The sequence below is a fragment of the Mastacembelus armatus genome, chromosome 12 (genome assembly GCF_900324485.2).
Source record: "Mastacembelus armatus chromosome 12, fMasArm1.2, whole genome shotgun sequence".
Classification (NCBI taxonomy): domain Eukaryota; kingdom Metazoa; phylum Chordata; class Actinopteri; order Synbranchiformes; family Mastacembelidae; genus Mastacembelus; species Mastacembelus armatus.
The window spans coordinates 12,073,126-12,094,699 of NC_046644.1; the positions used below are offsets into that span (position 1 = coordinate 12,073,126).

Genomic DNA, 21,574 nt, shown 5'->3' on the forward strand with positions numbered 1-21,574 from the left:
TGACAAACAAAAGCATTTAAGATTTTTATTCAGAGGTTTTTGTTATGGATGTTCTTGTCATATATCCATCCATTACACCACATCTGGCTGTGCAAAGACAAGTGACTGCACGTACACTACCTAAGAGTGGACACGCTTTCTCATTCAATTCAAACTTTTGACCAGTAGTGTGAACACATGCTGCGTGATTAAAACATCTCAAAAGAAAACATATACATTGTAAGAACATATAAATATATGCAAATAAGAAAACACACAAATACTATACAAACAAGCCTTTTTAATGAATCCAAGGGGTGCAATGAAAATCCTGTTAGATCTGTTCAAACAACAGGCTCATGAGCATGAAAATATTATTGTCATTCCTGGCATTACTGAAACAACATAACACAAAAGAATGAGCATACACATAATAATACGAATACACAAAGTCGGTAAAGGGCTATATTGCTTTGTTTCTTGAACTACTTTTGATCAGCATTCTGTTTTTGGACATCCTGTCCTTAAATGATGTCAAGCTCTCCTTCTTAAGACAGTGTTCATCAGACTAGAGTGATCCTGGCAGTGACAGTAATAAAGAGCTCCATCTGTGCCTGGCAGGCAGAGGCAAATGAACCAATTAATGTCTGGTGATGTCTCCTCTTTCACCTATTGGCAATGTCTGCCGTCATTTCCATCATTATGAAAAGGAGAAAATGCAAGGGTAATTAAATACCAGCAGGGGCTGGGGGGCCAGCCTAATAACTCTCTGTAACAAGCCAATAAGAAGCCTTATTGCTTAAGGGTTCACACATCCAGGAGCATGTTTATAGTGAAGGAGACCACTTGCTGCACACAAACATTCAGATAATAGGCTGCATTTACCTCTGAGAAAGCTGACCTTGTGCAGAGATATCTGGTGCAGAGATATCTGTAATAGCTCAAAGACAAGTACAAAAAGCCTCTTTTGTCACGTTTTATCTGCCGTAGTGATCTGTTTTTTTCTCTAGTCGGAAACCCTTGCAGTCTGAACAATGCTTAGCAGTGATCCCTGTTGATGCATGTTGCCATCTGCTGGTGAAAGAGTCTTTGTACAATCACACTCATTTTTCCCCAGTGTCAGTGTGCTGGTATGGTATTTAGTAGCGGGGCAAACATTAAACTTTTGCCTTCAGGTTTTTTTTTTTATTGTAACGAGAATTAAAATAAACGTGGCGAACACAAAGCGAATGTAATATCTTATATCATAATTATCAGGTCAGGATTTCCTAATTATTAGACGCGTCTTCGTATTTACGACGGCACGTTAGTTGCAACGACGCTGTTTCCACGGCAACGCTTAGACGCTTGCTCCAAGAGGCTCATGGGAAGTCGTCGTCGCTACTGAAGCGGAGGGAGTTTCGAAAGATTTCACGATTAGCTGCGGTATAACATGTTATACTACAGATATATGAGCGTTTCCCCAACCACATAATGTGAGTGAAACGTGTGAGTATGGCCAAAGTATTTGAAGTACACAGGTTAGGCTTTTTCCTCTGTAAATACTCTAAACTAGCTAGGTGGCTAACGCTAGGTAACAGACTGGTTTTGTTAATAGATAACGCAATACCATAACCCTGTCAGTTATCGCAATAAAGATATGAAGATTTCATCGCTTATTTAAGAATGGTGTTTCTAACACGCTACGTGGCTAATCACAGTGTTTACTGCAACAGAAAAATGCTTTGTTTGTAAGGTAACCAGTTGATTTCTGTATTGATGTTTGCCTTACTAGTGGGAATAATCTTGTAATCCCAAGATCCTTGTAAAAACCCCTCCTGAATGCGCAATCACGACGAGCTAATGCGGAGTTTCGACCATGGAGCTAAAGTTGGAGGTTGTTTTGTCATCCAGCATAAAAAGGAAGAAACCATGGCCGCGATTCTGCTGGCTTGGGCAGGTAAGGAGAGCATGATTTAAAAAAAGCTTTTCAGCCTGTGACAACCAGAAGAAAATGACTCTGAATTTGTGTTTTATCCCTCGTCAGGAAAAGGAGTCTGTTTTCCTGTTAGATAACAAACGAATCAGTGAGATCAACATGGTGACTGGCCGCACCAAGAAGAGGACTCCTAAACTCCATCCTTTGCTCAACAGTGTAGTGACAATGGCTTCATCCCACAATGGTAAGTTTAGAGTATAAACTCAAAAGAAAACGCTTGTCCCCTGCCAGATCTGCGAATTCAATATTTGTCACTTGTTATTTTTAGGTATGTGGCTTTGTGGACTTTTGGTCTCAGGAGAGCTTTTTCTGTGGAACAGAGACAAAGACTTGTTAAAAACAACTGAATCTGCCACAGAAATAGTTGAAATAATTGAAGGTATGTAGTTGCTGAAGATATATTATATTATAAGATATATTATAGTATATCTACAAAGAGTTCAGATCAAATGGGACTTTGTATGTCTTTACAGGAAATGCAACAACGTTGTCCCTCCAGGTTTCAGGGGATGGGATGCGTGTGCTTCTGGTAGCCACAATAGGGAAAGTGTTCCTGTGGGAGTGTGTGGATATCAGGAGTTTGATGGGAGTGCGAGATGGCATAGTCAAGGGACAGTGGGCACATCTGCAGCCCCTTGAAGGCACCATTCTACCTTCTTTACAAGACAAAGAAGCATCCCAACATACTATCTTTGTCAAGACAGAGGTCAGAGATAAGACTACATGCTTGGCATATTTCAGAATGTTTCAATCAGTGGAACAACTTTACAGAATTAAAATTTAAAATTTTGTACAGTACTTGTATCTTATGTATTTCTCACTTCCTCAGGCTATGGGTGATGCCTCCTTATCAGCCTTTATTTTCACATCTGGGAAGAAGTTAATCATCACCTGTTTGAAAATCCAGTGGGAAGAGGGCCATGTGAGAGTGGGGTGAGTCAGCAGATCTATTTAATGGTGAGGGCTCTTACTGGATATAATGTTAGTAAAGCATATACTTTTTGTGTTGCAGTTCTACTGGATACAGCATACATTGGGCCACCAAGACATATCCCATGTCTCATCTCACACCACCCTGCCAACCAGTGAAGTCTAGGGGGGCCTTGGTGCCAGCCTTCTCCCCAGATGGCCAACTATTAGCCATTGTCTTGAACCAGAGACAACCAAAGGTGACCTCTGGTCTCTATTTTTCATACAGTGGGTACGGAAAATATTCAGACCCCTTTAAATTTTTCACTCTTTGTGTCATTGCAGGCATTTGCCAAAATCAAAAAAGTTCATTTTATTTCTCATTAATGTACACTCAGCACCCCATCTTGACAGAAAAAAACAGAAATGTAGAAATTTTTGCAAATTTATTAAAAAAGAAAACCTGAAATATCACATGGTCATAAGTATTCAGACCCTGTGCTCAGTATTGAGTAGAAGCACCCTTTTGAGCTAGTGCAGCCATGAGTCTTCTTGGGAATGATGCAACAAGTTTTTCACATCTGGATTTGGGGATCCTCTGCCATTCTTCCTTGCAGATCCTCTCCAATTCTGTCAGGTTGGATGGTGAACGTTGGTGGACAGCCATTTTCAGGTCTCTCCAGAGATGCTCAATTGGGTTTAGGTCAGGGCTCTGGCTGGGCCAGTCAAGAACGGTCACAGAGTTGTTCCGAAGCCACTCCTTTGTTATTTTAGCTGTGTGCTTAGGGTCATTGTCCTGTTGAAAAGTGAACCTTCGGCCCAGTCTGAGGTCCTGAGCACTCTGGAAGAGGTTTTCTTCCAGGATATCTCTGTACTTGGCCGCATTCATCTTTCCTTCAATTGCAACCAGTCGTCCTGTCCCTGCAGCTGAAAAACACCCCCATAACATGATGCTCCCACCACCATGTTTCACTGTAGGGATTGAATTGGACAGGGGATGAGCAGTGCCTGGTTTTCTCCACACATACCGCTTAGAATTAACGCCAAAAAGTTTAATCTTGGTCTCATCAGACCAGAGAATCTTATTTCTCATAGTCTTGGAGTCCTTCATGTGGTTTTTGGCAAACTCTATGCAGGCTTTCATGTGTCTTGCACTGAGGAGAGGCTTCCGTCGGGCCACTCTGCCATAAAGCCCCGACTGGTGGAGGGCTGTAGTGATAGTTGACTTTGTGGAACTTTCTCCCATCTCCCTACTGCATCTCTGGAGCTCAGCCACAGTGATCTTTGGGTTCTTCTTTACCTCTCTCACCAAGGCTCTTCTCCCACGATTGCTCAGTTTGGCTGGACGGCCAGGTCTAGGAAGAGTTCTGGTCGTCCCAAACTTTTTCCATTTGAGGATTATGGAGGCCACTGTGCTCTTAGGAACCTTGAGTGCTGCAGAAATTCTTTTGTAACCTTGGCCAGATCTGTGCCTTGCCACAATTCTGTCTCTGAGCTCCTTGGGCAGTTCCTTCGACCTCATGATTCTCATTTGCTCTGACATGCACTGTGAGCTGTAAGGTCTTATATAGACAGGTGTGTGCCTTTCCTAATCAAGTCCAATCAGTTTAATTAAACACAGCTGGACTCCAATGAAGGAGCAGAACCATCTCAAGGAGGATCAGAAGAAATGGACAGCTTGTGAGTTAAATATGAGTGTCACTGCAAAGGGTCTGAATATTTATGACCATGTGATATTTCAGTTTTTCTTTTTTAATAAATTTGCAAAAATTTCTACATTTCTGTTTTTTTTTCTGTCAAGATGGGGTGCTGAGTGTACATTAATGAGAAATAAAATTAACCTTTTTGTTTTTGGCAAATGGCTGCAATGACACAAAGAGTGAAAAATTTAAAAGGGTCTGAATACTTTCCGTACCCACTGTATCTTCATCTTCATGTGTTTTTTTCCAGGTGCATCCACCTGTCTAAACATGAATGAGCATACCTATTTCCTGTTTTTGAATCCAGGCTACACAGGTCCTCTTTGTGAGCACACATAATTTTGTCTCAATATCAAGTGGCCTTGGAGGATGTGGAAGTAAGAAAATGGAGATCCCCTCTAAATACATAAGGTATTGTATGCATGAATAAACTTGGGAGCAGATTTTGATTGTGAAGATCTATGACTGAATTGTACCTACTTTAAATAAACACTATTCTGTTGACAGTTTATTTAGAAAATTTTAATTTATTTAGAAAAGAACTACATAATTTCTCTTTTAGGTCCTACTGGGTGGGCAGTGTGAGTTGGTCATCCGACAGCCTTTTCCTGGCTTGTGTTCTCAAGAGAGGCTCCCTTCTTATGTTGGCCCGTCTTGGGGGACTTCTCACCCTAAGAAGCTCTGGTTGCAATATTGACTTTGGGCCTGCACACTTCCTGCCTCTGCATCCTCTTGTCACTTACTGGTACACATTTGAGACATTTTGCTCTTCATTTATGTGATTGTTAGAGGTTTTTGTTTAAATTGTGGTGGTCTTCTTTATTATTTTTTCATGTATCACCATGCTTTATATTAATTTGTTTCATTTTGTTTTCAGCAATCGTGTCTCACTCTCATTCTTTTATTTCCGGCAATATTATGTAATTTCTGTCTTATTTTGGCTCCAAGTTAAAGGTTTTTTTCTGTTTTTCAACTTTCTGCAGGCCACCAGTGTCTGCAGGGAAAGGGGAAGCCTCTCTGTCCAGTTCCAGCTTGTCTGTGCGGGATGTTCTGAGGCAGCGATATTCTGTGACCTGGCATCCACGGCTGTTGTATCTCATTGTGTCTGATGGCTACATGGCAACAGTTATGAGGGTGCTAGATAGGCCTTCTCCTGCTATGTTGCTGAAAACACTTCTAAAGGACACAAGCAAGGACCTTGAGAAGGCCAGTCGGACACTGGATAAATCAAAGGTGGTAAAGGAGGGACTTATAGAAATAGAAAATACTCAGCTGCAACTTTTTTGTGTACTTTCCACATAACTATTTTTAACAGTTTGGTTTCCTCTTATCTATTATTTTCAGATTCATGTGAGGGCATGGTTGGAGTCTGTATCTTGCCTGAATCTTAGCAGCCCTGAGATGTTCAACCCCATTGTTACACATGGACCAAACAACACAAACCCTGTCATTTCAGCATCCATAGATGGATCCACTTTACCCCTTTTCCTACAGGACCAGTGGACACTGGGTGGTAACAAGGAGCTTCTTGAAAAAGTACAGGTCAGTGAAGTTGTATAATCTGGAAAACTATAGCTTTAGGTTGATACAGGCAATGTACAGTACATGGACTGTGGCTACATGTGCATAAAGCTAAAGACAGATTAGTAATAAGACTTCTCACTAACCCCTATTGTTTTATACCAGCTTTTGCAAATTCTCATGGTCTTAAATGTGATATGCCTTTTTCTAAGTGGTTAAAAAATGTTTGTTTACATGGTCATGTTTATACTGAAAAGAGGGAAAATCAAAGTCCTATAGTGCTGCTTATGTTAGTTGTCTTTAAGCTGCTGTTTGTTCTTTTCTAGACTTTCTTTGAAGATGACTCTGATTTAGATGGCCCTCCTGCTGGTTCTCATGTGGAAGATCGTGGTCGTCTGGAATTTGCTTCAATGTTCGACACTCTCCATGCACTGGACACACCCACTGACACTAGCTTTGTTACTGACCTAGATTATGAAAATGATTCTTTTGAAACAGAGAAAAAGACTTCTGTTCTTTATCGTGAGCTTGGGAAAATTCAGACTAAGCTGCTAACAGCCTGGGCATTTGGCATGTCTCTAGGAAATGCTGTGGAACACAGAATTCGTCTGCTGAAACATAACCTCTACTGTGTAGTGCGATTTGCTGCTTTACTTCATTTGATCCCAAGTTCTGTGGTCCACGCAGGGAAGAAAAATAACTCAGTTTCCACTTGCCTCCTGCGCCTTCTCAAAGCCCTTCTGGCTTTACTTCCCTGGGATTGCACTCACTCAGATGGACCACCCTGCCTGGGGCTGATGGTAGAGCTCTGTAAAAAGCTGGTACACCTGATGCTGACCCCCTGCCCTGAGTCCGACCAGGTCAATCATTATGAGTTATCATCTCAAACTCTATCCACATCCCTGGTTATTTTGCAGCTGGTCTCGGATTCCCTTGACCACACCTACAGCTTGCAGCAAAGTGCCTTCTGGTCATCTGCAGAGAATGGATCTCTTTCCCAGCCCCCCCAGCTCTGGCCTTCAGATGTTCACCATGTGCCCCTGTTACAGGATGAGAAGGAAGAGAAACCCAGCTTCCTACATCAGACACAACCTGTTCCCCAGCGACCATCCAGCAGGTAGAGATTTTTTTTTATTTTTCTAATATTTATGAGCAAATATACCATTATTTGTTGTGCCTGCCATTATTTAGTTGGGATTTAAGATTGTTAAACTATTTAAGACTGTAACAAAGTTGAACTGGAGTGGTGATTATCGTTTTTGGTCAGATTGTTTAGAGTGTGGCAATGGCTGTATGAGATGACCCGGCAGTATATGGAGGAATTGAAAACTTTGAAGGGCTGTGATGGCTGGGAAGAGGAATGGCAACAGTTGTCTATCCTCATGTCCCAGATCCAGACAGCTCTGCAGGCTACAGGAGAAAAGCTAGAGGATGACCCTGCACTGCTGAGCCACCCAGGTTTGTTTGTTTATTGTACCAGCTACAGGAAAAAAAAAAATCATTGACACTGTAGATATTCATTCAGTGTAAAAGGAGATGGTCAAAATTAGTTTTGGGCTTTGGGCTTTTATTTATGAATTTCAACTCATCCTCTCTCTTATTGCTAAAACTTGTGTACCAAAACTCTGTCCACCAAGCCAATTTTTGGTCTTTGTGACTTTTTTTTTAATGTTCATGTGTTTATAGGGGAGTTTTAAGCTAAAAAATCCAATACAAAATTGCGGTAGAGTAACTGGTTTAGATCGAATGTTTATAAACAATAGCTCTGTCCTGAATAGTTGGTGTCGAAGTTCAGTATTTCACTTTTCTTCCGCCAGGCGAACATCTTTTTCTGTGCGGCATGTACGCAGAAAGTGCTGATGCATGGCGGTTACAAGTTTGTGAAAAGAGTAATAAAAGTAAGAACAATCACTTCAGTATTTTCAGTAAATTACACCAGATGTTCGCGTTCCATTTGAAATAGTAATCCTATTTTTTCTTTTATTAGGTGGTAATCGAAGTGTCTTCCAGGAGACACGATTTTGTCTGGCAATCCTCTACAGTCTGCTGTCCCAGTACCGTCTGAGGGAAGCACAAGAGTTGGGGGACCACATGGCCTGCCTCATACTGCACAGGGCTGGGCACAAGACGGACAATGTGACCTGCATAACAGGTCAGCCATGGTCAATAATTCTGTGAGAGTTTTCGTATGTGAGCTAGTCTGTACAATCAAGTGGTAAATAGCTGGCATCTCAGCATTACCAGTCTGATGGACCTTAGTGTAAGCATAAGTCCACCTTTATTTTGCAGAGTCTCTTCCTTGCCAATGGCTGCCTGTGGACCTTCACAGTGACACAGCCTGTGCAGTGGTTCAGAGCCTGGGGAGATTTATGGCCTCTTACTTCACCAACCAACCCCTCTACATCCTGCCCCCTCACAATGTGGCCGTTCTACCTCCACTGCATTTACCTTATGGTGTTTTTCCAAACTTATGATTTTGAAAGATTATTTATTCATTACTATTGATCATTTGGTAATATAATAATGTAGAATATCACTTTCTTAGCCCCTACTGTTGGACGCTTGGTGCCAATGTGCCAGGAGGAGGTGGCTAGAGCAGTTCGACTACAGCATCTGTCAGAAGTATGGACAGTGGACTACGCCCAGGACCTCCTCTTACTAGGGGGTCTGCTTCCTGAGACTGTGTGGATGGCCTACCATCTTGGGGACTGGAAGACAGCAGTGTGTCTGAGTCTGGCTTATACAAGCTACTGCACTGAACACTTCAATTTTACTCGGTCAGTGAGAAAGCATACACCATTAATCAGAATGAATATATTGTGCAGGTTTTGTGTTGCTGTTGTCAGTACAAGAAGAAATTAAATTTGACTCCAAGCTTTGCCGTATTTGCTCACTGAAATCTTTTATGACAGGCTCAAGAGGCGAGAGATGCACCTCACAACAGATTTGGAACTAGAAAGCATATTTCAGGCTGAATTGGAGTGTCTTCTTGCGAATAAGTCTGACTCCCAAGATCAAAGAGACGAAAATGGGGATATGAGCTTCACAGGTTTGTGAGACCTGACAACTCTAAGATGACTACAACACACATAAAACCCTTGGGTTTTAACCTATGTTTTGTCTCATCTCATTTTACTAGACCCTTTGGAAGGAGAAGATCAGGACTTATTGCAGGTTTCCATCCAGGAGATTCTTAAAGCATCCATCATGGCTGGAGTGAATGTTATGTCTTCACCCTTGTCTTCTTTGTTGGACACAGCCAAAGACTTGTGTTCTTGCCTGCCTGCATTAGTGCCCAGTGGACTGTATTTGCCTTCCCCACCTCTCTATTGCCCTCAGCCTTCACCCAATACACAGGTACATGAAATGTTTACCACCACTACTGGTCAAAAATTTGAACCCACTTTTAATTTGTATGTCTATCATTCTTAGGATCCAATAGGGATGCTTGGGCAGTTTGCAGAAGTTGCATCACGTCACAAAGTGTCTGGGGTTCTCCAAAGATTACTTTTACTTCTGAGATCTGCTTGTTGTTGCCAACCTGCTGCCCAGTGGTACATTAGCCAGCTGCGCCGTGCCAGACACCTGTTACACAAGGTACTTTGCAGGGATGAAGCATTTCTATGTGGTTTAATAAGAGCATTATAGAGGTCCCTGAGTGTGGCTAACATGAATTACATCTTAAGGAAGGAGTCAGCTACATTCTTCCTAAGACAAGTTATGTTTTCTTGTTGTACAATTGTAATAATCACATTTTCAAATCAAAAAGTGTTTGTTCCCATGGGGTTAAAAAGTTGGTGATTACATTTTTCTATGTAGTACCATTCCACCTTAAAGAGTGTGAATATCTGATGTTTTCAGATCAAGAAGAAGTATTCCTATCCATCTGCTGATGAAGAAGAAAAGGCTTTCCCAGAAGGTTTGATGAAATATGTTTCCCGTAGTGGATTTTTCAGATGGGGGCCCAATAAAGATGGCCACTTGGACCCTGATACCATTCAGACTATTAGTAAGATGCCACTCATATTGAATTCTGGATATCATAATATCGATTTACTATCAGATAGTATCCACTGACTATAATTCTGTTACAAGTCTGCTTCAGGGAGCTGTGTGGTTTATGCTGGATGCTGCATGTCCGGGATCAACTCTCCATTTCCTGCAGAAAGTATCAGGCTGCCAGACAGCATGGTAGAGATGAGCAGGTATTACACTTGTATTTGATTGTGTGATATGTTTAGGGGAAAATAGTATCATCCACTGATGCCCTGTGTGTATTTGTGTACCTTAGATCCCTGATGATTCAGAAGTGAGATCTACATGTGTTGATGCTCTCCATTGGGCCTGTCGTTTTCTGCCTTTCTCTCGGTTTCTCAATGCTGAAGAAATCCTCCAGGACATACTGCTCAGCCTTATGTCTGAATTACCTCCTGTGTCTCTGGTGAAGTGACTTTTTCTTGCCTTTTCGTACATATTTCAGAACGAGTTTATCACCGTAAAACAGACTGACCTTGAGTAAGTACATTTTTCATCCTTGCCCGTTTATCTTAGGTGGCAGATACGCTTGTACGAGCCTTCCCAGAGGAGGAAGAGTCTGTCAGAGTCCCACTCAGAGAAAAGTACAACTCAATGCTGCAGAGACTGGGGCAATCCACTGTCGTTGGTATAAATACATCTGTTCATGTGCAAGTTACTTTAAAATGCTATACAGAACTTAAAGGTATATATATTTTTGGGTAAGTTTTCTTATTTTAACTTTCCCAAAGGCTCATTTTATTAATCCTTCATTTTTACCTTTTAACTAAAGGTCTCTGGAGAATAGATCAACAAGCCGTTTGTGACTGTCACAGAGTTGTTTTTTTTTTTTTTGATTGGGTCATAACACTGGTCTTTGTACCTGTCTTTTTACTGTGGCTAAATAATCATATGATATATTATTATCTTATTTTGTGTTATATATATTATTATATCGAAAGGATTGCACATTATTGCACCTACCTGGGGAATGACCTGCCCAAGGAGCTCAGATATACCAAATCACTATCTTTTAAATGACCTAAAAGTATTTTTTTAGTTAGGCTTTGAAAACTTTAAGTTTGTGACATCTTTTTAAGTTTTAGAATATTTTTGTTATATATTCTGTAAAGTACTTCTTAAACATATGTGGTATATTTTTAATATTTCTGTGTTATTCTGTCTGTTCTCCAGACGGGGAAAAAGAGGAGGTGAATGAGGTGATGATGATTCTGATTCAAGACAGATGCCGACAGAGGAGAAAGCATCTTGGTCGCTTACAGAGGCACCTATCCCCCCTTGAGCTCCATCTGTGGGAGAAAGAGGAGGAAGAGGAGGACAGGGGGAGCAAACACGGGATGGCCACTTTAGGGCAATTCTCTCTGGGTACAAGTCTAAGCACCAGCACTTTGACCGACTGCGGGTTCCCTTCAGTATGCAGTGATGGAGATGCAGCAGAGAAAACATATGAGACTCTCTCCCCTGAACAGAACTGCAAACCAAAGACCAGGTAGCCAGCATGATATAGTAGCACTACCCTTATTCTGGGGTATCATATATTTATGTTGCCATTTATTCTTTGCTCTGTTTTTTTTTAGGGGAAAAAACCCTGAAAAAGTAGAGGTCAAAAAACATGCAAAGAAGACTGCTGTTAAGACTAAAAACATCATTGAGGAGGAGACTCATCCAGATGGTGCCAAGGGGAATGAACAGTCCTCACTACCTGTGGTTGGGACCTGGGAGTTTGAGCTTGAAGATGAAGAGTACCTAAATTTCCTAGAGCTTTTCCTCAGCTATGTGCTGGAGAAGGATGGTGCTGATGGAGGGGAGGCAGGCAGTGAGCTTCCATTGTTAAAAGGCTTTTCCTCCCAGCTGAAGGAAAGAGAGTTGCACTCTCTGACTTTTGATGTGCTTACAACTATTCATCGCCGTCAAAGAGAGGGACACCATTCAGGGAGAAAACACTGGAGCAATGACCCTCCAGTGTTCAGGGCTGGGTGCTGCTACAAGCCAATTAAACAAGGTACAAGAAATGAGCCGCAAACCTCCTTCATCTGGAGTGAAGCCGCTTTTTCCAGAACTAGCCTTCCTGTCAGCTCTTTTCCTGGGCTGAGAACAGGCAGCCAGAAAGGTTTGTTTGGCCCCCGACAGCAAAGCAGTGCTCCTTCAGCTCAAAGAATGAAGAAAGGCCTCTCTGGTTCTGAAACTAGCCCTATTCAAAGTTCTTTTGCCATGCCTCAGCCATCAGAGAACTTGATATTCAACTCCTCAACTTCTGTGAAAGCTGTGATTGGACTGCAGCAGGACCTGGACCCTAAACTAGAAGCTCAGTTTCCAGAACTGGGCAGGCTGCTGGAGTGGATGGTACGGTGGGCTGACAAGAGGGTGCTACTGGGACATCATGGCAAAAAGAAAAAGGAGAGGGGAGGAGGAGTTGGAGGAACAGCTGAAGAAGGAGTAGTGATTCGTGTCAGGGCCTCAGCGCCTGCTATCCTAATTTCCCTCAGTTTACTGGAGCCCAGGTACACTACTCTACTTGGGACTGAACACTGTGGTGATCACATCCAAGTTCCTGAGACACAGTGGACTGTAGCCCCTGTGCTGCAACCTGAGGTGGACAGGAAGCTGGAGAGAGAGAGCAGTGTTGATACAGGCTACCCTGGGTCAGCCAACACTCCCATCACTGGTCTTGATCACAATCTACAGCAAGGAGAGTCGTCCATGTGAGTGCCAAAAGTTTTTATTTACAAAGGCTTGTTATTGGGGTAGATGGAAACTCCCACACACACAAAAGTCATGTAACTTGGTCTTTGATGGAACAATTCAGTGTATTGAATATTTTTTGTGATCAGTGAATATCAACTACCTGATAGTTAAATAGATATTTTACAGCTAATATTTTAATTTTAATCTTTGCTCAAGAAAATGTTGACTAATCAATTTTATTTATATTTTATTTTGTTTCCCTGCAGTGGGTCTCATACAGATGAACCAGAGGAACTAACATTTCAAAGGACACCTCTCCCTAATGACCAGGATCAACTGATTTCTAACATTGAGATGAAACAGTCAAGTTTACAACATCCATCTCTTGATGATTTAGATGTTACACCTGAAAAAGAAGGTTTGGTTTGGTTATTGTTCTATATCTAAATCAAATTTAACCTATAAAGTGTACCTTTAGAGAATTTATGTAATTGATATTTTTAGGCAAAAGTAGTGACAGTGAGGGATTGGAAATCTCATCATCTGTTTCCCATGGAAACATCAGCGGGTTTGAAACCGTGAGTGTAGCTGCTTAATATTCCCAGTCTTCATATGTCACCAAGGTTATCAAAACACAAATAACTTTTTTTTTTGTCCTTTTATGGTTTTGTCATTTTTTTTTCCTTTCCAGAGTTTAAAGCTTGCAGATCTAGACTTATCAGAAAATGCTGAAGACCTGACCAGTTCCATCTCTCTGTAAGTTTTGAATTTAAAATTATTTTAAATGATTAATTATTATTTGCTTACCAAGAAGATGCATGATGGAACAATAAAACTGGAATTGACATTTGCTGTTTGGTTGTTTTAGCCACAGTCATTATACAAACCAACAAGCCCACCCACACCCAGAGCCCCAAGCTTTTTCTTCTGTCCAGCCTGAGGCTTCAGTTCATGCTGCGCTTTCTCATTCATCTGAAGTGCTGCTCCCCAACCCACCAGTGGAGCCTCCAAGCTTTCATTCACAAGACTCCACAGCTGGTGTAGCCACTGCTGTTCCAACACCCCCTAGTCAGCCATTACTGAGTGAGGCTCCACCAATGAGAGAGCGTCTGGGTGAAGATTTATTCAGATTGGTCAAGGTAAGAACATTCTCATGTAAATGAAATGTTTGGACTTGACTCTTAAGATCGACTCGTACCTCAAGGTGTTTTTGTGTTGTTGCAGCACATCAACTACATGAGCCTGATGGAGGTTTTGGGAGCTTCATTTTCCAACCTGCAACTTGCTCAGCAGAGCTCTTCTTTGGTCCAGTCTAACATGAACACCTCACAACCTAATGTGCCATTGTCTCATACTACCAATTTTATTCCTCAACCTGTGAGAGCTCAGACACAGGCATATGTGCCAAATTCAACATCCAGCAATCCTCAGTTCAGTCAGACTCCTGCATATATGATTGCAGGCCAGAACTCTAAGAAAACCTGTTCAGCAAGTGGTGAAAGTGCAAATTATCAGGTATTGGCCAAAATGCTCTGTTAAGTTGCAACATAGTGTCTGTGTGTAAAAACAATACTTACACAGTGAAACCACACTAAATACAGTTTCTTTTTTCTTCAGAAAATGCAGCCACTCTCCGTCCAGGCAGTGTCACCAGAAACCCAGTTTAAAGAGAGCAAGAGGTTAATTTCATCCTCCCAGGGGCTCCTGGCCACCAGTGACATTACTCATGCTATACCCAATACCCCTGAGGTAGTACATTGTAATGGTAGCATACAAAACGACCCTGTTCCCCAGGTCTTAGGCTTGAAGTTACTTCACCTCCATCATTCTCAAATGCCACAGCAGACTGCTTTACACTATCCCCAGGCCCAAGGGCACCAAACACTGCACACTGAAAACCATGCAATTTTAGAATCCCATCAGCAAAGTCGCCAAGTTGTCTCACAGAAACCAGAGGAGAAAAAAAGAATTGCCTCTTCAGTATCAAGAAGACAACTCAGTTGTAGTTATCCAGATGATTTCGCTCCCAGGAACTCCCAACCCAACATTCAGACATCAAAGAGGCGGCAAGAGTTCTTGCTATTACCTCCTACATTACCAGCTAACGCACCAGCACAGACCCAGAGCCTTCGTCTACTGCACGCTCAGCCGGTTCAACACAGCCACATCACGTTCCCAAAACTATCCACACCGTCTTCTCCCTGGCCCTCTACTGTCATTTCAGCTCCGATGGGCGAAACACCTATGATCAAGCTTTTACATATAGAGTCTGGACCCAAAATGGTAAGCAATACTTCCATTATTTCAGAATTTTTAATTAGATATCACTATGTGTGGTTTTGTAATTTATGTACTGTCACAGATGAGGCCAGTGGCAGCTCCTGCCAGCCAGATGGCTCGTCTCATGTCTACAGAGGAGTTGACAAGTTCAGTGATCAGAAGGCAGAACACTGAAGACCATCGACTGCAACTTCTCCGAGTAGATCCACTCACTGACAGCGCTAAAAGGGCTACCACTTCTCCCAGGTCTAAAACCAGCAATAGGCAATCAGATATCTTAGTTTTTGTGTTATTGTATTTTCTTTATTCACTAATCTTACTGTATGTTTATAGGCAGAAGAGAAGAGAAGAGAAGGCTGGGAGGGCAAGGAAAATAGGGGTCACATTCAGGCCAAATGAGTCTATTATCCCTGCACAAGAGGTAGAAAAATTAGTATGTCTGGTAGTAGAAAAGTTTCATAATATTGATGGGTGCATGTTACATCACCATAATTTGTTTGTGCCAATATATTTGCAGCCAGCAGAAGAGCCTGTAAATGAAGAGGCTGCAGCTGTAGAAGAGACCACCTCTGGAAGGGACATTGCCGTCCCACTTGGTTAGTATCATATGCATCCCTGAGCATGCCCACTTTTTTAATGGATAAATCAATAAATTGTATATTCCAGGTGTTTAGGCATAAAATGACTAACTTGCCAGTACTAGATTTCAAAGGCAAGCCTGAGATCTGCATTTTGCAGCTTCAGTTTTAAAATGGTTGACATAAGAGGGAGGGCACATCACCTGCCTGGGCTTCATACATAGGTTCTTTGATGGCTCAGCACTGATCACCTTCTAATGAAATGCATAAGAATCAAGTTTAATTTAAACTTCAAGGTAATCACATGAGCAAAATGAACTGAGCTGAAAATGAATTGAACTTAATGTAATCTCCTTTGAACTAGGAATGAAATAAAGTTATTAACCAATATAATACCATTGGGCTGTTGGTTATATTTAACGTTCAGGATCCTTTGAGTCTTTACTGACTGGTCAGAGATTATTGGACAAAGCTATGTCCACTTCAGCTGAGCTCCATGCCTTTGCTTCTACATGTAAAAGACCCCCAGAGTGCCATGATGCTTTCACCAACACAGACCCAGGTGAGTTGGGATTTATACAGTATTAATATTGGTTAAAATTGATCTACTCTTGTTATCAATCAGACACTAGTAACATCAACTGGATTTCCATGTTGTCTGAGCAAGTAACATGCTGACTCTTTTTCAGCATGTCCTCCAACCCTTGTGGATAAAGCTGTTTCTGCCTCTGTAACTCTTAGTAGCCCTACAAGTAAGTTCATTTGAAATTTCAGATACACTGCTTTTTACTTTTTGTATATATAATGAAGATCTGAATGTTGTGTGTGTTTCCCTATCCAGCACAAAGTTCAGGGAATTTAAAAGTTTGTAGTGAACATACTGCTCAAGACACAAAAGAGACCCCAGAAGAAGCAGAGAAGATTCTGGTAAGAGGACAGAAGTATAAGGTTGACACTGCAGTACATATGGACAGTACATCATTTGAGTGCAGTGGGTGGTGCATGTGGACCCTAAGGCTGTGTCTCAATAGAGCTTTTCACTTAGTTAAATTATGTATGGAATACATTGTCTAGACTAGTGCCTAAAATTGTGTGTATTGGCCAAATGCTGTGTGTAAAATGATGTGTGTGCCCTGTTCACAAAATTGCATTATAAGAAGAGGTTACTTTAATTAGTGGACGCTATAATACACTTTCTCTGTCTTTGTCTCTCAGGATCTGGGTGGCCGTCGATTCATTAGTGTGTTGGATCTAGAAGACAAAGCGCTGCATCATGATTTGCCACCCTGTTTCAGCCCAGGAATACAGGATGTACCTTCCATCAACCCTTCTTGCCCTACTTCTGCTAAGCTTCATGTTTTTGCAACTTCTGTTATTAGGAGTGATGCTGCTGCTGATCCACAGCCCTCAGTGACAAGCACAGACAATCTCCTGAAACCCACTGCCCACCCATTCCTTCCTGAAGGTCTTATATACTTATGGCTTTGTGTTTAATATTATCAGACCTGTGGTCAATCACCATATTAAAATTATTCAAATTTGGTCTATATTTTTGTTATATACTCTAGATATCCCCAAGGAGTCACTGTCACCCAGCCGCGGTGAGCCCAGTGGGAATCCAGACAGAGTCATTACACATGTCATGGCAGATCCATTTGAGTCTGAGATCTGTCAAGCCATAAAGATCCAGAGCACTGGACCTCAAAGAATCTCATCCACACCTCCTTCAGTCTGGTTCTCCTCTCGCCTGTCAGAGCTGGATGCCCAGTTGGGTGCACTACAGAACATTGCAGACCACCTTGAGATGGACTTCTCTAACTCCAGGATGGTACATATATCTGTTATTTTTGTATTTATTCTGCTTATATTTACAATGATGGCTAAGTTTATAATTTAACTTGTTGGGCTGCCAGATATATATGTAATATATATGTTCTTGCTTGTCCTGCTTTATGTCTGAGTAGTTGGTGAACACTATTGAAAAGCTCACCCCAGTCTTGGCTTCAGATGTGAGGGGTACCACTGCAGTAAAAAAAACTGTCCGACTCTTTGTCCCACAGGAAGGTATGACCTATGACTCTTTAATTCTAATCAATTCATTAAAATCCATACAAAATAAAGCAACCAAGCTGCAGCTCTAGTAGAATTAAAAACAACCTGCACAAAATTAACATCATTTGTATATCCTCTATCTGCACCAGCTTGGAGACCACGACCTGACATTTTAACTGAATCAAATGCCTATGAAGAGAGTGAAGAAAATCAGAAAGATGAATATCTGCTCCATTATTCCTCTTCTCCTCAGAGTCAAAGAGCTGGTCATTCCAACCTTCAGAGCCCTCTAAGTAAAGATGCAGTTTCCTGATAAGATATTACTGTTAAACATTTTATTACTGCATTTATAAATTATTAGTAAATGGAAAACATTAAACAATGCTGAAGGCTGAAGTGAAAAGAAATGTCGATTTTATAACTTTTCCAGTTATGGGACAATAATAAAAATAAAACAGTGCAGTTTTAGTTTTTGCCACGAGTTAACAGATTAAAGTTCTGTATTATTGTCTCATGCCATGTTTAACTCTAGTTGATTTAGATGGATTCTTTATTCTTTTCTAGTCAGATAAATGGTTGTTTTTTACAGTAAGGTCAAAATGTTAAGTTACGTTTTCACCTTTGTAATCTTTGTATTGTTCCCACAGATATCAATGATCAGTTAACTGAAGCATCTGGAATATCTCATGTGTAAGTGTCAGTTTAATTTAAGGTCTTATAACCATGTTGACAGTTAGATTACCATTTGTGGCGCTTCCACTTCACAATACACTTCACTCAATTTTACCTGTCAATCTTTAGATGGGCAGATGAGAATCTGAGTCAGACCGGGCTATCTGATACCGCAGAAATCTTACACGAGTTGGTAAAGGAAGGGTATTTATCGCCAACTGAACTGGATTTGTCCGCTTCACAAACTGCACAGCATAGCAGGTATTGTATCTAATGCAAATGAGTGTTTTTCCAACAGCTACTGTAAGTATCTCTTAGCTGAAAAGTAATGTGATAAACATTCCACAGGGTGGATCAGCAGCAAAATACCTGGATGTCGCAGAAACCTGTCCTACCAGAAGACGAGAGGAGGGAGCTGAGGATCTGGATGAGAAGGAAACAGAGGGAAAGACTAGCTGTTTATCAAAAACACAGAGAGAGCCTGAGAGAGAGGGAGCGCAAACCTTTCTCTGGAACAGTGGTAAGATATGGTTTCCTTTTTATTAGAACTGATACTACACTGCATGTTTTTTTTAAGATTTTATAATCAGTGTTCACCTGCTATGTGTGCTTTCAGGAGAAATCAACAAACAGAAATGAAGCAAGGACCAGAGAGGACAAAGAAAAGTAAGTACACATTTATATCTGTCCATACAAAACATGCTTGTGTGTAACTTGTTTCCATCCTGTTTAATAGGTTAATGCTTCTGGAACAATACAACCAGAGGACCAGTGATGCTTGTTCTTTGGTCAGTGACTTGCCAGTCAGTCCTCCGACCCTGCACAGTTTATTGAAGACTGAAGTTGCTCCAATGCCCACAACCACACGGTCCACCTCTGCTCCATTCTCTGGCAACACTTACAGGTATCTCCTGCAACAGTAATCTGACCAGGCTCTGGTCTCATTAAACAGTAATTGTACTCTGATCTAGCATTTAACCTAGTCCTTAATGATTTATGAATTATTCCACAATGTGTAGAATCAGTACAAACCCAAGCCTGTTTTGCATGTTTGTTTAACATGGATTTGTCTGGATTTAGTAATGGGGGCAATATCTTTTTCTTAGGACTTACTCTGTATCTGCTCATGATAAAAGAAGTCTGAAGTCTCAGTCAGGTCAAACTCAGCCCCACCTTCATCCATGGACTTCTGAGGGGCAGGGCAGTCCTTCAGAAGATCGCCGCAGGAGACTGGGACTGCATAGACCAGGTTTCACAACAATATTAAAAAATATATTGTGATTAATGGTTCCCATTTAATTCCATGAAAAAAACTTATTATATGGATACAACTTGATAATATTGTGTGATTTTTGGTATTAGTTGCTGCTCTGCCAAGAGACCGTCTTTCTCAGGTGACCAGACGTGGCATGCTCACTGACACAAAGAAACATACTAAACTGCACACAGCCAGCCAGACTGAGGAGAGGACTGTTGGATACAAAAGAAAGACAGGTGTGAGCAAAAATCCTTCAAGGGGGACTGCTGTAGGGAGAGCGATACAGATGGTGAAGACAAGGATGGAAGACAGAGGAGACTTGAAGCTTTCAGAGTCTACAACAGAAATGAATATGCTGCTGGGCCTAGAAGAGTCAGAGACTAACACTGTAAGAATCACATTTTTCATCATATATTTGCTGATATCTGAGAAGATTGTCACATTTAAACATCATTCTTTTTTGTTGGAGATTATGTGGTTTCATACATTGTTGGACACTTCTCAGGTTTTGGCTCGGCTGTTGGACGGCGACGATGGATCTGTAGCTGATGTTTCAGGGATGGACTGGCTGGACAATGTCTCTATGAGTGGCAGTAGCAGCCTTAGCAAAATAGACTGGGCTGCTATTGAGAAGATGGTGGCTGCAGAAGAAGCTTAAGCCTGAATATAGGCATTTTTTAAAATCTGCATTGCAGACAGTGGTGATAAAAGTAATGATTTAGATAAAGTTCAATAAATTAGATATCAGAAATCATATGTAAATATTTAAAGATATATAGATTTTTTTTATTTATATGTGATGTCATAAATTACATTTTCATATATTATAATAAAATATTTGTTGCAGTAACAGTGATAGTTTGTGTCATAAATGTATATGTGTGTTGAGTCTCCTACATTTGCAAATTATTTCTGTACAGACCTGAACATACAACCTACAACCTGACAACCCTACAATTAAAAAGCTTTATGCTCTTATTCTCATCTCTGTATAGCCATGAGGATTAGACATTGGATCAGGTTAATGTATTAATATTCAATGTTTAGTTTGAGTTTTCACTTTAATTTTTTTAAACAGCCTTTTTGCAGTGATTCTTGTAGGAATAACATAATCAGTGATCCAAACTAGTCTAGCTCAGGTCAGCTGTGGCGCTACCGGGCTCTACATGTGCAACACGAAGAGAAGAAGAAGAGGAAAAAGAAGAAGAACTTCCGGAGGTCAAGGGTAAACGTGTTTGAAAACATGGATCCCACCAAAGAGGATGAAGGTATTGTTTATTATTCCCTGTTACATGTATATCAGGTTCATATATTAATTTTGCACAGCCTACACGTATGTTCAGGTGTAATGTGCGTTGCTTCAACTTTTCGTGACATTTATCAGCCAATAGAAGAAAATAAACAAAGTCAGTTGTACTAGTTAGCTACAGTTTTAGCGGTAGCTAACATATTTGTGAGCGGTTGATTTTTTTTCCACGGTGTTGTCCAGTCTATTTACAGCATAGTCCTTTAAAATGACTTCACTGTAGTTTGATGCAGATTTAATTGTTTTAAAACCGTGACTGTGTAAACGAAATGTTCCCGCTCACGTTATGTCCAGCTCGTTGAATATTTAGATATTAGAGAGTTAAGTTACAGGTTGCTGCCTAATTATCAGCATATTTTCAGCTTTAACATAGATATGTACATTTCATTACAGGTTAATGAAGTATATAGCCATTGGTTTTCTGTTGTTATATTCCTATTAATATGTAAAATTCCTATGTTGACATTAAATAAATTATTTCTAGGTATTTTTGTAATTAGCTATTCATTCTTCCATTCATTTTGGGCTGCTTGTGCATATTCAGATTGTGTTATATTATTTGATGATATTATTAGGACTTATTGTTATATACAGATGGAAGGAGTGACCAAAATATCTACT

At 40.9% G+C, this 21,574-nt stretch overlaps 2 protein-coding genes across 2 annotated transcripts in view; both read left to right on the plus strand.

Annotated features, from left to right (window-relative positions):
* Window positions 1-1,334: 1,334 nt before the first annotated feature.
* On the plus strand, window positions 1,335-20,409 carry cplane1 (ciliogenesis and planar polarity effector 1). Its single transcript, XM_026298186.1, has 50 exons — window positions 1,335-1,454; window positions 1,754-1,918; window positions 2,006-2,141; window positions 2,226-2,336; window positions 2,431-2,663; window positions 2,787-2,890; window positions 2,970-3,126; window positions 4,874-4,977; window positions 5,129-5,311; window positions 5,550-5,799; window positions 5,911-6,108; window positions 6,414-7,204; window positions 7,355-7,545; window positions 7,905-7,985; window positions 8,075-8,239; window positions 8,377-8,541; window positions 8,633-8,864; window positions 9,000-9,136; window positions 9,227-9,444; window positions 9,520-9,684; window positions 9,949-10,096; window positions 10,183-10,292; window positions 10,379-10,528; window positions 10,639-10,750; window positions 11,296-11,611; window positions 11,700-12,824; window positions 13,074-13,225; window positions 13,312-13,385; window positions 13,499-13,563; window positions 13,676-13,946; window positions 14,032-14,322; window positions 14,425-15,090; window positions 15,170-15,333; window positions 15,421-15,508; window positions 15,605-15,683; window positions 16,093-16,227; window positions 16,355-16,417; window positions 16,507-16,592; window positions 16,881-17,130; window positions 17,234-17,493; window positions 17,630-17,729; window positions 17,867-18,010; window positions 18,365-18,407; window positions 18,519-18,650; window positions 18,738-18,909; window positions 19,006-19,055; window positions 19,126-19,293; window positions 19,496-19,638; window positions 19,752-20,035; window positions 20,153-20,409. The coding sequence occupies exons 2-50, from the start codon at window positions 1,838-1,840 to the stop codon at window positions 20,303-20,305; spliced, it is 9,696 nt and encodes a 3,231-aa protein (XP_026153971.1). The 5' UTR covers window positions 1,335-1,454; window positions 1,754-1,837; the 3' UTR covers window positions 20,306-20,409.
* Window positions 20,410-20,865: 456 nt separating this feature from the next.
* wdr70 (WD repeat domain 70) overlaps window positions 20,866-21,574 on the plus strand; it is a 33,090-nt gene continuing 32,381 nt past the window's right edge. Inside the window, exon 1 of the mRNA XM_026298033.1 lies at window positions 20,866-20,915. Within this exon, the coding sequence (XP_026153818.1) occupies window positions 20,891-20,915 (25 nt within the window). The 5' untranslated portion in view covers window positions 20,866-20,890. The remainder of the gene's footprint in view (window positions 20,916-21,574) is intronic.